The sequence below is a fragment of the Hypanus sabinus genome, chromosome 3, assembly GCF_030144855.1.
Source record: "Hypanus sabinus isolate sHypSab1 chromosome 3, sHypSab1.hap1, whole genome shotgun sequence".
NCBI classification, from domain to species: domain Eukaryota; kingdom Metazoa; phylum Chordata; class Chondrichthyes; order Myliobatiformes; family Dasyatidae; genus Hypanus; species Hypanus sabinus.
The window spans coordinates 65,405,334-65,422,380 of NC_082708.1; the positions used below are offsets into that span (position 1 = coordinate 65,405,334).

A 17,047-nucleotide genomic window follows, 5' to 3' on the forward strand; every position below is an offset into this window, starting at 1 on the left:
GTGTCGACTTTAAGGGCCCCCTTCCCTCCACCGACCGCAATGTGTACTTTCTCAACATAATCGACGAGTACTCGTGGTTCCCCTTTGCCATCCCCTGCCCCAAACCACTGCCACATCCGTCATAAAAGCCCTGCGCTAGCTCTTCACTGTTCGGATATCCCTGCTATATCCACAGTGATAGAGGGTCCTCCTTTCTGAGTGACGAGCTGCGCCAGTACCTGCTGGCTAGGGGTATTGCTACTAGTAGGACCATGAGCTATAATCCCCGGGGGAATGGACAGGTGGAGAGGGAGAATGCCACGATGTGGAAGGCCACACTCTTAGCCCTTGGGTCAAAGGGATTGCCGGTCTCTCACTGGCAGGAGGTCCTCCCCGAGGCACTCCACTCCACCCGCTCCCTGTTATGCATGTCCACTAATGCCACCCCTCATGAGCGACTCTTTTCTTTTCCCAGGAAGTCTGCCACTGGGACCACCCTACCGGCTTGGCTGACGTCCCCAGGGCCAGTGCTGCTCCGGAAACATGCGAGGAACAGTAAGTACTCCCCGATGGTCGAGAGGGTTCACCTACTTCATGCGAACCCCCAGTATGCCTACGTGGTCTTACCTGATGGGCAGGAGGACACAGACTCCGTCCGCGACCTGGCGCCTGCAAGAGCACCAGACCCCTAGTCCAAACACTCCACGGTGACTATGAACGCCATACCCACAGATGTCTATACACGAGACACTGTGCACTCCAAGCCCTACACAGACTCCTCACGACACTCCCATACCGGGCACCGGGCATACCGGGCATGAGGGATTACTGATGCCTAAAGGGGTGGCACCTCAAGTCAGGCCGGAGCCAGCACAACCACTGTCACCGGTGCTATGTAGATCGCAGTGACAGACTCGACCGCCTGATAGACTTGACCTGTAAATATACTTGTAAGAAACTTCGCCCCGTGGGGACTCTCTTTTAAAACAAAGTGGGGGGGGGGGTGAATGTGGTAAACTATGTATACCTGTCTGGACACGCCCCCCCCACTGACTGCTCCTGTGGCTCCTCCCACAGACCCCTGTATAAAGGCGATTGGAGGCACTGCTCATCCCTCAGTCTCCGAGATGTCCTGCTCCCTTTTGCTGCTAATAAAAGCCTATCGTTCACTTCCCACCTCAGAGAGTTATTGATTGTGCATCACTCAGCAGGAAAACCTCCCACTAATTGGATGGCACACATTCCACATCATCCCTTATCTTCAACAATAACCTAAGCAGGCTGGAAGCAGAACAGACTGCTCTTACAGAACTGCTAAATGAAATACCTACAGCATAACAGTAAAGAAGTGAACCAAGGCATTACAGGTGTGTAACAATAAATTTAATATAACATTGAGATACAAGTAGCTTAACATAACTGATTGTCAAAAGTCCATGTGACCCCTTGTGTACAGTGTTAGTTTTTTCTAGCTAGACGTTCAGATGCTCTCCCATGGTGTACACCGTGTATTACCCACAGTGTTGAGAGAGGCTGCTCATCTGTGCAATCTGACTGCTGAAATACTTAGGCCTTCGTCCTCTGTGTTGTGGAGTCCTTGAGGATTTCTCCACTTGCACCTACCAGGAGTAGATAATAATTGGGGTATGAAGTAGCATGTTGAATATGGTTGAAAGGTGTGATGTGGACAGTATTTGAGTATAACCCCTTTGGTGTTCTCTCTTTCATGAACTAGCATCCCATCAATACAACCACTCTACCACTGACTGGATTGGTAAACATCAGTGTAAGCTCTCAGATATCCACCATTTCTTTTAGAGCAGCAAACAAGCTGAGACTAAAGATCTGCACAGCCATACAAGGAAGAAAACATGCAACTCCACAAGCCAGGTGCCTCTCACTGTGGCAGTTCACTGCTTCACTACTCTATGAGCAAATATGTTATGTCTTGCTGTGACGAAGGCCCATCACTGATTATGGATGGCACATGGCACATTCTGGAAACATACTACGTCACAGTTTAATTACCTCAGGCCAATTTATTCATATTCATCTTTCCAATAGGTGTTTTGCCAAAGTGTCATGATAATCTGACATTTCTCTCCTCCACAGTCACTGGGTTTGAAACAGAGCTGCTGTATAGAGCTGTCTAATATAGAAGCAGCAGGCAACCTGCACAGGTGTGCTGATGGTGAAGGATACCATCTTTAACTGGGCCAAGGGTTATGTTACCTAATTACTCATCTTGTGGTAAAGTTTTTGAGTTTATTTAAGTTATTTAACCGGGAAATGGTGACTCCTACAATGAGGTATATGTGTTTATTGTGAGAACTGGCAGTGGAGTTTCAGATTGTGTGAAATGGAAGATAATTGAGTTAATTAGCTTTTGGTTGGTCTAGGGCGGGGGTCGGCAACCCGCGGCTCCGGAGCCACATGTGGCTCTTTTACGTCTGTGCTGCGGCTCCCTGTTGCTTTGGGAAATAATTGGTCAGTATTTAATTAAAATGTATTTTATGTTGGTTTGTTAGTTTTTGAAATGTAATTCTAAATTTGAAGATTATGGTGATCTTGTACAATCTAAATAAGACGTTGTGGCGACCCATTACCTGACACATCCAAACCTGCTCACAATTAGCCAGCGTTCAGGCTAAGGGAGATAGCCTACGGGGGTTTGTGAGTACATGTCTTTTGCAGCATCCGCGCCCATGGGGGGGCGGGTTGAGGGAGGCTTAAAAGCAAGGCTGTTTAGTTCGAATAAAGCTATCTTTGACTGCAGTTTACTGACTGCGTGTAGCACACCGCTACAACGTGTTTTTAATCACTGGCTGTCCAGAGGGGAGGTGCTGAAACGCTTTGTCGCGTGTCTGGAAGAAGTGAAAACTTTCCTGGGCAGCAAAGGGCTCACCTTTCCTGAGCTGGAACAGCCTGAGTGGCTGGAAAAGCTACACTTCATGGTAGACATGACAGCGCACCTGAACACGCTGAACACAGCTCTTCAGGGGTAAGGACGTACAGCCCTGCACATGTTGGAGGATGTTTTGGCATTCGAGCACAAGTTGACAGTGCTTGCCAGAGATTTACAGAAAGGCACATTGTCTCACTTCCCCAATTTGAGAGAGTTCAAACAAGGTCACGACATGATAAATTCGGAGTATTTACATTCTGCAATCATCGCAATGCAAACATCATTTGGGAAACGCTTCTGTGAGTTCAGAGAGGAAAAAAATACATTATCCTTCCCGGTCACTCCCCTAAGCATCAATCCATCCCTACTGAATACGACTGCATTGTCAGGTGTGAGTCAACCTGACCAAGTATGATAAATATTTTAATTGCCTATTATTTTACATATATTCATATGTTTTCATTGTTCAGTGAAATAGTCCTTTTATTTTTCAGGTTGACAGCTGGCTGACGTTATTTTTGGTTTGCTGCTGGCGGCAAATTTAAGTTTAGCGTTTTTCATAAATACAAGAAGGACTCAAATAGACGTTGAGTATTTTACTTAAAAGTAACTTTCAACCCAACGTCTTATTTTCGGAGTTCAAAATATTTTTGTTGCATGCAGAAATGTAATTTCGTTTTCTCTGCAGGAGCTCATCAATTTCATAAATGCAACACATTATAGTTTGTTTATACATAGCATAAAGGCAAAACAAAACGTTGTATGCAGTGTTATTTCATTTTAAATGTCAAATGGGTTTTGCGGCTCCCAGTGTTTTCTTTTCTGTGGGAAACGGGTCCAAGTGGCTCTTTCAGTGGTAAAGGTTGCTGACCCCTGGTCTAGGGGGAGGGGCTTAGCAGTTATAAGCCTCGGGTTACCAAGGCTTTGGGGGTTTTTTTCTGTTTAATCTGAGGATGGCTGTTAACCAGACAGGTAACAATTGCAAGCTGTATATATATTGTATTTGTTTTCATTCTTTTTCTTGTTTTGATGTGGACGTCCAGGTTTTTGTTTTTCCACTATTTTGGTAAATAAAAGCACCTCAATCTATTTTTTGCGACTCAAGCCATCTGGTTATTCCTCCTAGACAGTTGACCCACAGTTATTTCTGACACTTCCCTGACTTGGATTGATATTTTATTTCTAATTACTAGATCTCACTGTTTACTTGGGGTTGATGATTGCTCATTATTGTATTGTTAATCAACTAGCTTTCATCATCAGGGTGACCCTTTTATATGGTTTGTCTATTTTATTCAGTTCGAAGCACTTGTTAGAAGTTGAAGGAATATTAATCAATATTTGAATCTGCCTTTTGTTAGAATGAGAAGTACTGTCTTTTTACCCTAGCTCCTTGAGTACTGTAACGCACTGGTGAATAATAAAATCACCTTCAACTAGAACTACGACAGGAATGGAGTTATCAATCTGTCTAGCTTAAGAAAATAGGGAAAACTCGTGAGTGAGGGCAAAATAAACTGTTAGACTCCTCTATCTTTTCAGATGCCTTTTTTCAGAAACTTGGTAAGTTATTGGTGAATATATTGCAATCTCTTTTGTAGTAGTCCTCTACTGAGTATGACATTTGTAACTGCTAAGCATATTCATAGGGTATTGCCAGACCACACAATCTGATGCTGCCATCCCTGTCATCAGCAAATGCTTGTGCTCATTTCTGAGATGTCAGTGGCCAGATGAAAGATACTTTTATTTGGATCTGTCCAAGTATAACATCTTGTGTTCATGCACGAATGTAAATCCTGTGACAATGCATCCTCTTTTATTTAAAAAAAAAAGCACCCTCATGGACAGCCTGAGGTAAGCTGTACATTCATCATGGAATCAGAAGGGAGAAATTACAATCTTGATAATTAGTTTCCTGAAATTCAGTCATTGATGAAATGCTATCAGCAAGGAATATTTGAGATCTTCCCAATGAAAGTAGATAATCGGAATATACTAGCTGATACTCTAGGTTTGGCAACATCTTAACAATATTAAAGGTGATGGTATCAAATTTTGCACAATAAATGTGTTTAAGGCACTGCAGCAATAATGTAAGTTCAATCTTCATGTTTTAAGTAACACAATTGTATGCTTTAGAGTAAAAAAAACTGGTTTCAAGTCAGTGAATGTTCATTATAACTAGAAGTCAGAGATGCACGTCTAGAAATTAATCCAGTCCTATATAGCAGCAGTTCTACATTATATTCCACTTCTGGAAAAATATTTCACTGAGACTGTCTTGAAAGGAACCAAAGATTTTGCAGGAAAGTAGCCCTCTGAGACCAGGCACCACTGGAATAAAGGGAGATATGTGAATTTTATGCAATACTGTGGAAATATAATGAATTCATTGAGTTACCATAGGAGATAGGGTCTTCAGAGGTCTGGTATTTAAATTGCCTTCCCGGCTGAAATAGTCATCAAAGCAAAATAATTAGAAATTTCAGTGGACTGAATAAGGACTTTTGAATTCCAACCAAGTATAAAATCTGTGCTCATTATCCTGCCTTCACTTACCATATGAGCAGCAGCCACTAGCATCAAAATTATGTGGTTATGTTTGCAAGAAGTTCCGCTTCCAGCTGTTGACAATCTAAAACCTGACTTAAGGCAGCATTTCCATTAGATTTTGATGCCATTAACAGTAGCATTCAACTTTATTTTCCTGAAACAAAGTAACAAAAGTTATTTAAAATGTAAATGATTTGAATTTCAATATTGAAATTATAACTTAAAATAGATACAAACCCACATGCCCAATCTGTTTTTTGCTTCCATGTTATCTAAGAACATTTTCTGTTTTTTCCTCAATGATGTTATTTGTTTCTCCTCCTTCCTCTCTCTCATAATGATGCCAATAAGATCAGCAGCTTCTATTAATATGGCACCTTAAATATAGAAAAAATATCAAAGGCAATTTAAAGGAGCATCATGTAAGATTTGTTACTCACATGCTGAGAGGTTTTGTTAAGGAATTCTAGCACTTGGGTCTGGACAGTGGAAGGCAAAGTGATTTAAAATGGGGCTGCACAAGAAGTTAGACATAGAGTACTTCAGAGTGTAGACAAATCTAGAGGAAGTTACGAAGGCTGTGGGCAAGGGAGGAAAACAGTGAGGATATCACTGGCATGCGGTAAGTCCAGCTCTATCGCTATCAATAAACTCGCTGACGGGATAATCCTGCAGTACTTGATGTTCTTAGTATCCCACTGTGACTGGTGATCATATAAAAGACATATGATATACACCTTTGATTGGATCAAAGGTGTACTTGATATTTGAAATGGAGTGGCTGCTGCCCCACCGTTTACTTCAAGAGACGCTGGGAAATAACTCCAGGGTTGTCAAAATAATGGCATGGTGTAGCGGTCGTCCCGCCAGCAACGCCACCGCTACGACCCATTTCCTGGCACATCCGAACCGGCTCACAATTAGATAGCCTACGGGGGTTTGCGAGCGCAGAGCTCGCAAACCCCCGTAGGCTATCTAATTGTGAGCCGGTTCGGATGTGCCAGGAAATGGGTCGCCACAATGGCATCATTTACATCCATGTGAAAAATAGATCAAGCCTCAGTTTAAAGTCTCATTCAAAACTAAAACATCCCCATCTTAAGTGTCAACCTAATGCTCAAGTCTCTGGAGTCAAAAGTTGGATTCAAAACATTGCAATTTGGATATGATTACATGACTAACGGCACCAAGTTAGTCACAGGATCTTAGCTTTTTTTTTGTGTGATCACATTGTTTTTTTATAGACGAATATTATTGTTAGGCTAAGATCACATGATAAGCACTGAATGCCTCACTCACTGGAATATGGAGATTTGTTACATTTAATAAGAAAAGTATTAGAGTAAGAGTGCGAGAGCAGGCTATGTTGAAACATTTCAGATCCTAACGGTCTTGATGAGGAGGATGCAGAGGGCGTTTCCTTTTGCAGGAAATTGCCTCTTATCGACTATCTATTGGTCTCTTCACCATAGTCCTTTGACTTAAGACACACAATACCCCGAAACAAAATATTTTGATTCATGTGCCTTACGCAAGTGCCTCTTTTAAAGAGACAATTATCATTGGAGGACATGAAGATGATTTCGACGTTACAATCCCACTAAATGGCAGTGTAGACTGGATCGATCCAGTAACCTAGGCCTGGCTCCTAGTCCTGCCCAAGGGTCTCGGCATGAAACGTCGACTGTACTTTTTTTTCCATAGATGCTGTCTGACCTGCTGAGTTCCTTCAGCAATTTGTGTGTGTTGCCTGGCTCTTAATTCCTCGGTCCCTACGTAACCAACAGTAGTTGGGCTACAGCGTTGAAGAAGGTAGTTCGCCACCACTACCTCACTCTTGACACAGCTTACAGTAAAAAATTTTTGAAATGCTACCGCCCGATCTACGGAATAGACGAACAACCACAACCTGCACCCTTTCGAGACCACAGCCACACTTCACGACAGCCGCTCTTCTTTTGCGACTTGGTGACGTCGCGGCTGTGTGGAGTGACGTCGACCCTTTGTGTGCATCATGTCGGAAAGCGCGGCACGGGGAGACATGCCGGCCAAGAGGCAGAAACTGAGCGATGAGAACAGCAATCCTGACATGTCGCCAGACGAAAATGTAAATGAAATTAACGGGGATAGGGGCGGGGAAGGGAAGCGCTTTACCACCAACTTTCCAAGAATGAGACTTTGGTTTAAAATGTATGACACCCGGACTTAGTCCCGGGGAGGCCTTGTGTGTGTGTGTGTGGTAGTTGGGGTGTAGGCGGGCAAAGAACGAGCAACCTCCAACTTACCCACCGATGATGCTCTCTGCTCTCCCTCGGATCTTCACTGTGAGTTTGATCTGGAGAAAAGAGTGGGTGGTAGAAGGGAGGGATTTTAAATCCATGACCCTGCCGTTATACATGGGAAGGGGATCTTCCAATAATGAAAATAAATTACCTATTTGAAAAAAAATCTCACCCAGTTCATGATCTGGGCTTCATTTCATTTAATTGTACAGCATGTTATTAACTGATAAGTACCGTGGTGTGGTGGCATCTTTTGCACAAATCTTGGTGTTGCTTCCATCTACTGTGCACACACTGAGACTACAAGCTATCATTCTTCAATTTGGTCCAAATAAAACCTAATCGTTTGACTTGGGTACGTCGTCATCAGACCAAGTCCGTTTGTTTCTGTGCGAAGAGGAACTTAAGAGAACTGCTAGTATGTTCGGCCCTGCACTGTTTGGCTCTAGCTAAATACGGTGGTAAAATGTCGATCAGGAACATACTATTTGCACGGCTTCTGTCATGGTGCCCTTTCTACTTGTTTTTGTCGGTTATGTGTCATTTACACGGATCCATTGTTTTCTGCGCTTTTAAGATGTCAAACAAGTGTACTCTGCCCAATAGAATCTATTACAATTCCTAAAGAATTGATGAATTGTACTTTTATACAAAGGAACCGAGGCTGCTGACAACGTACCCGTGTAAAAACTAAACAGCAAAACAGCCAGCTTCATTCATTATGATGATGTGGATCTTCATAAATTGCCAATAATATAGAGGACTATAGGTATTTCATGCCTTTTATCGTTCCTTTAGGAGCTTTTTGCAATATGCCAATACACATTTTTTTAGACTTGGGTTTTTAATGATTTTTTTTATTGGTTTATAAGTACGATTTCTAAGTTTATACATAGCAATACTGATGGCTTGTTATTCAAGTACAAATTCTTCTGTATTCCTATGGCTAATGTTGAGCAACAGTAAAAAATTAATTCTTAATTCTTAAGTGCACATCTTGTGCTAACAAGATGTGACTTGCTTTAGTATCTGTTTTATTTTCGAATTGGAAGCTAACTATTCTGTAGTCTTGTTTGGATGTTACAGTTAGTCATTGTAGAACCTTGAATTTTGCATTAGTGCTTTTAAGTATTTCTCTGCTATATACTATGCTATGTATTTACAGTCTTGGTGAGTTTCACTACATGATGACACAATGCAATTATAGAGAAACAAAAGTAAGTCTTTTTATAAATTACTGAAGCTTGGATCTGTAAGTTTATTTGTCACTGCTGTGAAGCATTCAGGTGCTGGGGTGGAGATATGTCTACCAAAGGAGGTGTAAGGGGCTTCCTCCATCTGCTAGCCTGCAGATCACCCATGGGCATGGTGTACTTGGCCACCTACCATGAATCAGGATCACATGAAGCCATGGGAGCAAGTGGTGCATATCACAAGTCCTGGTTATGCGACCGCTGGCACTAGGCAAACAATTATTGATAATGGCTTGCGTCACCCCTCTTGTAAAGACATTGTCCAGAAGAAGGCAAAGATGGCAAGTCACTTCTGTTAAAAAATTTGTCAAGAACAATCATGGTCTAAAGACTATAATCACCCAATGTCATAGAACACAGCATATGATGATGATGATGAAATATTGATCACCTAACATAGCGTTTCACTATTTAGGAAACCAAATCCACCTTAAGTTGTATGGTCAGATGGAATGTTCATTATAAATTTTCTTTGGATTTATGGGTTTTGTTTTTGCCTATTGATTTAGTAGCAATTATCAAGTTCAGATATTATTGAAGGTTTTATTATGTGCTTCTACTTTGATGTAATGGGCTGACACTCCTGTGATGATTTCTTTCTTTTAAGCTAACTTATGAAAGGCAGTTAAATATAACTGATGAAATAAGAAAACAATATAATGTATCTAGCTAGAAATATATCTTAACTATCCTTGGGGATCATTGGAATTCCTAATCATAGTCAAAGCATAGAAACAAGCCCTTTGGTTTACTGTCGTGCTGATTATCACCTTCCTGAATGGAAAATTCTCAATAAATAGTCATGTTATTTGTTTGATTTTAAAAAGAATGTTTATTACAAGTGTGAGGTTTTTGCACTTTGGCAGGACAAACCAGAGTGGGAAGGGAACTGAAGTGTGGTAGCACAAAGGGATCAGGGAATAACTATCCATACAGTCAACCTTCACTAATCTGACTACCTGTAATCCAGTTCCTTCGATAATCCAGCATTGATTTCAAATTTTCCGTGCAACTGTAATTTAAAATTTCCTGGGCCGCCATACCTATCTGCTGCGCATTGTTTTGGTTGCACTAGATCTGTTCACATGTTGGCACACTCTTGTAAGCACAGATAGGTGATTCCTGCATTTATTAATATCATTTGTGTGAGGCGCGGCAGCCCGGCACCCGCCAGTGGCGGGGGAGCTAGTGCGCTGGGTAGGTCCACCTTCTCGCCCACCCAGCCAGTGCTCCATTCTCTTCTGCCTACAACCTCAGATCAGACAAGGCGACCTGCTGAATTTAAGCATATTACTAAGTGGAGGAAAATAAACTAACGAGGATTCCCTCAGTAACTGCGAGTGAAGAGGGAAGAGCCTAGTGGCGAATCCCCGGCTTCCTGGCGGTCGCGTGAAATGTGGCATATACAAGACCTCCTTTCTCCCGACTTCTGCTCACCTAGATGTGCTGCCACCAACATCAACAGTTTATGAAGAAACTGTTGTGCCATTTTCAGCACCAAGTTCCTGATGCTTCACTCATTTTTCAAAATGAAGATGTTGATGATCCTGGACAACTTCACACTTGCAGACATGTAACTTTGCCTGAAGGTATATTAAACGTCTCACTTTAGAAGTGGAAGTGCTCAACTGTTCTGTATAAGTTAATTCCTGTACATTTACCTGTACTCTTTATTTTATCTGTGCCTGTACAGGATATTACTTTATTAAAATTTCACTTGCTACTCATTTAATATTTCTGTTTCATTATTATCTGACTTGTACTGATTTACATGATATTTTAAAGGCATGATGAGGCGGTTAGCTATTGCGTAATGTGATCCTTCTGTAATTTGGTATTTTCACTAATCTGGCACTCCTCAGCTCCCAATGGTGCCGGATTATAGAAGGTCGACCTGTAATTCCTTGGAAGTGGTGTTGCAGGTTCATTCCGATCATAATGTTGCTGGGACTTAAAGACTTCAGTTTTAGGAAAAGGTTGAATAAATTAGGACTTTATTCCATGAAGCACAGGAGAAATAGGGAAATGCTGCAAAGTCAACCCTTTCACAACATATGCCGGTGTTACTAAATCTGATTCTGATCTTATAGAGGCATATAATGTTATGAAGGCTATAGATAGGGTAAATATATGCAGGTTTTTCCCCTTCCGGTTGGGTGAGACTAAACTAGAGGTCATAGGTTTAGAGTAAAAGATGAAATACTTGAGGGGAATCTCGGGAGGACATTCTTCACTCAGAGCATGATGTGAGTGGATTTGGGTTTGAATGCAACACTAAAGACAAATTTGGATAGGTGCATGGATAAGAGGGGTATGGAGGGCTATGAGTGGGTAGTTGGGACTGGACAGAAAGTTAACTGGCACAGACTAGATTGTCTGACTGGTCTGTTTATGTGATGTAGTGCTTTAAGGCTTAATGACTCTTGGTTGACCATAATGATTAAACAGAGCTTGCGCATGATGCTGAGTAAATATAGAAACTCAATGAAAAGCGTAACCTTGCATTTGTAAGATTATTTTTGTTTTGGTGTATGTGTTTTATTTTGTTCTTGTTCTGTAGGATGATGCTGCCAGTATAGAGAGTGGTACAAATACAGAGAGACCGGACACGCCTACAAACACACCAAATGTACCTGGAAGGAAGAGCTGGGGCAAAGGAAAATGGAAATCCAAGAAATGCAAATATTCCTTTAAATGTGTCAACAGTCTTAAGGTTTGTGAGAACAAAAATGTCAATGTCTGATATTATAACTGGAATCATACAGGTCCAAATGCCCAATGATACTTTTGCAATTGTATTCATTGTTTTCCTGTTATTTTTTAGTACACACATTTTCCTCCAGGTCAAAATGCTGGAACAAATCATTGCTTTGCATTATAGTACTAAGAAGGGTAGTGGTGTACAGTTGTCCCTCCTTATCCGCAAATTCAACCAACAACGAATCACGAAAACCCAGAAGTGCTCTTCCAGCACTTGTTGTTTGAGCATTTACAGACTTTTTCTCTTGTCGTTATTCCCTAAACAATGCAGTATAACAACTATTTTACATTGTATTAGGTATTATAGGTAATCTAGAGATGATTTAGAGTATACGGGAGGATGTGCGTGGGTTATGGATCGGGATCGAAAAAATCGGAAGTTCTCTTTCTAAGTAAGTCAGAACAGGTACATCTGGTATTATTTAGCGTCAGTTAGTCAAACGTTTGCATTCATATATAGTATATATTTTACCTTTCTATGCATATAAAACACTTAAGAACGCATTTTTCAGTGCTGGGCTCAGGAATTTCCTGAGTTCGATCTAGTGGCAGATTGCTATCAAGTGCGCTCTCCACTGTGCCGGGTTGATGTGCAGGATCAAAAACCCAAAACCCAATAATTAAACCACTGCATTGCTTAGTAATAATTGTAGCTTTCATCGGGGCACAGCCTTTCTCACTTTATCCTTTAAAATTGTTCCAATCGTTGACCGACATAGCCTAATGCTTTTCCAGTGACCGATGGCATTTCACCTCTTTCCTTTCGCTTTATTTCCACTTTATTTTCAATTGTTATTGGTGATTATTTTCATGAACAGAAGCATTGCTGATTCAGATCTCTACTGCTGGGTCCTAATGTCCACCGCACTGAGACAGGTTAAATAAGGTCTTGGGTTCTGCTGGGTCCTAAGGTCCACCGTATTGAGAGAGGTTGAATAAGGGACTTGAGCATCCGCGAGGGGTCCCGGAACCAATCCCTCGCGGATAAGGAGGGCTGACTGTACATAAAATATTGTGGACAGAATTTGATACATCACCTAACTAGTGATTATTAACTATGTAGCGCAGATTCCTTTTTACACCCCATGCTAGTACTTAATACTTATTTAAGAGCCTTCTCAAATCTATTCAGATTTGAAGATCTTTTGATGTGGTCCCCCTCAGAATAATAAGTACTCTGCCCCTATGATACAGGTCATACTTTCTATTTCTAGGTAAGAGCTACAAGGGGGGGTGTTTAAAAGCTAAGGTGCAGTAGGCAAGCAACTGGGATGACTTAGGAGATGGAAAGTGAATGGGCAGATGTCACAGAGTACCCCTATGGCTGTTCCTCTCAATAACAAGGATCCTGCTTTGGATGATTTTGGGGGTGGATGGTGGGGGGGAGAAACAACCTACCACGAAATGCTGAAGCAGCTGGATCTCTGGCTGTTTGGCTCAGAAGGGAAGGAGGAAGAAGAGGAGAGGAGTGGTGATAAGGAACTCAGTAGTGGTGGAACAGATGTGATAATCTGTAGATGTGAAAAAGATTTACTGGACAATTTTCCCTCTAATTTGTAATGACCAGTGTGCACAAAAAATTTTTGCCCAGTGACAACAACATGTGCATACTGATTTTTTTATATAGTGATAGTTATTTTAACTACTAGCAAAACACTGTTAATAAGAACTCCATTCTCCTCTGGGTTTGATTGCTCTCATCCATCTGCATCTCTCAAAACATACATAGCAGGCTTTTAGCAGGAAAAGGAGGATATTCTTGCTGGAGTTTTTGTGCACCATTTTGTATGTGATTTGCTTGCTAAATGACACTTTTAAAAAGTCAAGTTTCCAAATATCACTCCACTTCTTTCCACGTGCAAATTCACCAGCAGCAGGTAACATCATTTTCTGTATTGTATATAAATGTTTCCCGTAGTTGCACATTCTGGACCTCATGGGCTATTGGTGTAGCAGTTTTTACTGTTTCATTAAGTAATTTTGCTTTAAAGGAACTCATTACTTTGCGCTTTATGTCCTTTTCTTTGGAATTTGGCATAGTGAATCAATAAAAACGGTACAAATAAGCCAGTTCCAAAATCTGCAGACAAATCATTGCAAACTCCACATTGTCAACACCATCTGCATCAGAAACAGGAAAAGGAAATGTGATTGTGTACGATCGTGAAATATACTTAACATGCCAGCGAATTTGAGGGTGACAACATTTTATGTGCAGTTTAAGTTCCTTTGTGCACTAGTAGCAAAAGAAGTGTGCGCGCACACACCTTAGCAGGAACGTTGTTCTTGGATGGTATTTGTCTCTCAGGTGCTAGGGTCAGGGAAGTCTCAGATGAGGTCCGCTGCATTCTTAAAGGGGAGTGTGAACAGCTAGAGTTGTGATGAATATTTGCACTAATGGCATTGGTAGCAAAAGGGATGAGGTCTTGAAGAGAGAATATAGGGAGTTAGGTAGAAAGCTGAAAAGAAGGACCTCAAGGGTTGTTATCTCTGGATTGCTGCATGTACCATGCACCAGTGATAGTGAAATGGTGAAATTAGTGTAGGGGTCAGAGTTTCAGATTTGTGCATAATTGGGATCTCTTCTGGAGAAGGTATAATCTGTACAAAATTGATGGTTTATACTTTAACCTGACAGGGACCAATATCCTAACAGCCAGAGCTGTTGGGGAAGGCTTTAACTGGCTTGGTGGGGGAGGGGGGTGGTAGGAGCCAGAATGATAGGTTAGAGGATGAGGAAATGGGTGTAAAGGTGGATGCAGTGTGTAGAAAGACTGTAAGGAAGGCTAGTCAGAAATGTGTTTATTTTAACACAAGAAGTACCAGGAACGAGGGTAATGGGGTGATGAACTTGTGGTGAAGATTAGCGCAGTCAGCCCTCCTTTTCTGTGGATTCTGCATGCGCGGATTCAACCAACTGAGGATTGGGAAAACCTGGAAGTTCTCTCTCCAGTACTCGTTGCTTGAGCATGTGCAGACTATTTTTTCTTGTCATTATTCTCTAAACAATACAGCATAACAGCTATTTATACAGCATTTACATTGTATTAGGCATTATAAGTAATCTAGAAATGACTTAAAAGTACAGGCAGTCCCCGGGTTATGAATGAGTTCCATTCCTGAGTCCGTCTTTAAGTTGAACTTGAAGTTGGAACAGGTACATCTGGTATTATTTAGAGTCAGTTAGTCAAATGTTTTTCTTAGTATATAGTACATATTTTACCTTTCTATGCATATAAAGCACTTAAGAAACATATGTATTTAAATAATTTAACCACTGCATTGCTTAGTAATAATTGTAGCTTTCATCGGGGAACAGCCTTTCACATTCTCCATTAAAATTGTTCCAGTTGTTGACTGACTGTAGCCTAACGCTTTTTCAGTGACCGATGGCGTTTCACCTCCTTCCGATTGCTTTATTACTTCCACCTTATTTTCAATCGTGATCGTGATTATTTTCATGAACAGAAACACTGCGGATTCAGAGCTGCGCCGCCAGGTCCTGATATCCACCATATGGAGACATGTTAAATAAAGTCTGGGGTTCCGCTGGGTCCTAAAGACCACCTCATTGATACATGTTAAATAAGGGACTTGAGCCTCTGCAAATTTTGGTATCCATGGGGAGTCCCAGAACCAATCCCCCGCAGATAAGGAGGGCCAATTGTACTTGGAACTATAATGTTATAGCCATTACAGAGACTTGGCTGTCACAAGGGCAGGAGTGGGTGCTGGATGTATCAGAGTTCAGGTGTTTCAAAAGTGACAGAGAGGCAGTTAATAAGGATGGGGAGAGTGGCATTGCTAATCGGCGATAGTATTACAGCTGGAGAAGGGGAGGATGTTGTGGAGGGATTGTCTGCTGAGTTGGTATGGGTGGAAGTTAGAAACTGAATGGAGCAATCACTTTATTGTAAATATGCTATAGACCCCGCTCCCACTACCCCAATAGCAACAGGGACACTGGGGTGCAGATCGGAAGGCATGTTTTGGAAAGATGCAAAAATAACAGGGTTGTTGTCACAGGTGACTTCAACTTCCTTAATATTGATTGGCACCACCTTAGTGCAAGAAGTTTAAATGGAGTGGAATTTATAATTGTACCCATGAAGGATTCCTGACACTATATGGACAAGCTGACTGGAAGAGTGGCCATACTGGATCTTGTACTAGGCAAAGAATCTGGTCAGGTGTTTAAATCTCTCGGTGGGTGAACATTTCAGAGGCAGTGACCACATCTCCTTGGCCTTTACCGTAGCCTTGGGTAGGGATAAGAATAATGGTAAGGGGAAGTATTTAAGTGGGGGAGGGCAAATTTGATGTTATTATGATGAACTTGGGAGTGTAATTTGGGAACGGATATACTCAGAGAAATGCACAATGGAGATGTGGATGTTTAGGAAGCATTTGCATGGGGTTTCTGGATAGATTCTATTGAGACAGGAAAGGATGGTAAGATGAAGGTACCATGGTTGACAGGAGATGTGGAACATCTAGTTAAGAGGGAGAAAAGCATATTTAAGGTTTAGGAAGCAAAAATCAGACAGTGTTCTAGAGAGTTATAAGGTAGCCAGGAACGAGCTTAAGAATGGACTTGGGAGAGCTAGAAGGCAGCATGAAAAGGCCTTGGTGAGTAGGATTAAGGAAAACCTCAAGGTATTCTACATGCACTTGGAAGTACAGAATGACGAGAGTGAGGGTAGTACCAATCAAGAATATAAGAGGAAATGTGTCTGGAATCAGATGAGGTAGGGGAGGTCTTTAATGAATATTTTGCTTCAGTATTCACCAATGAGAGGGACCTTAATGAATGTGAGGCTGGCACAGAATAGGCTAAAATGATGGAACGTATCAATATTAAGACAGAGGATGTGCTTGAACTTTTGAAAAGCATTTGGATAGATAAGTCCTCAGAAACAGATGTGATACACCCCAGGTTGCCCTGGGTAAGCAAGGAAAGAGATTGCTGCACCTTTGGTGATGATCTTTGAGTCCTCATTGGCCATAGGTGTAGTAACAGAAGATTAGAGGGCAGCAAATGTTATTCCATTGTTCAAGAAAGGTAAAGGGGTAACATGGGATTATAGACTAGTGAGTCTTCTGTCATTGGGGGGGGGCAAACATTTGGAAAGGATTCTTAGAGAAAGAATTTATGAACATTTGGAGAAGGATAGTCAACATGCCTTTGTGAGGGGCAGGTCGTGTCTCACAAGACCAATTGAATTCTTTGAAGAAGTTACAAAATAAGTTGATGGTTTGAGTACAGCAGTGCATATGTTATATATAGATTTGACAAGATTCCCATGGTAGGC

General features: G+C 41.5%; 1 protein-coding gene and 1 long non-coding RNA gene across 5 annotated transcripts in view; one reads left to right on the top strand and one right to left on the bottom strand.

The window, feature by feature from the left end:
* Nucleotides 1-1,340: 1,340 nt before the first annotated feature.
* On the bottom strand, nt 1,341-7,413 carry LOC132391406 (uncharacterized). 4 transcript variants are annotated; one of them, XR_009511195.1, is made up of 4 exons: nt 7,157-7,376; nt 5,682-5,817; nt 5,447-5,594; nt 1,341-5,337 (listed from the first exon to the last, which is right to left on the bottom strand). It is a non-coding gene; the product is annotated as an uncharacterized LOC132391406 (long non-coding RNA). The 4 variants fall into 4 exon arrangements; XR_009511197.1 differs by having other exon boundaries at nt 1,341-5,594; nt 7,350-7,413; XR_009511196.1 differs by having other exon boundaries at nt 1,341-5,594; nt 7,157-7,381.
* eed (embryonic ectoderm development) overlaps nt 7,390-17,047 on the top strand; it is a 30,820-nt gene continuing 21,162 nt past the window's right edge. Inside the window, exons 1-2 of the mRNA XM_059964578.1 lie at nt 7,390-7,547; nt 11,536-11,688. Of these exons, the coding sequence (XP_059820561.1) occupies nt 7,455-7,547; nt 11,536-11,688 (246 nt within the window). The 5' untranslated portion in view covers nt 7,390-7,454. The remainder of the gene's footprint in view (nt 7,548-11,535; nt 11,689-17,047) is intronic.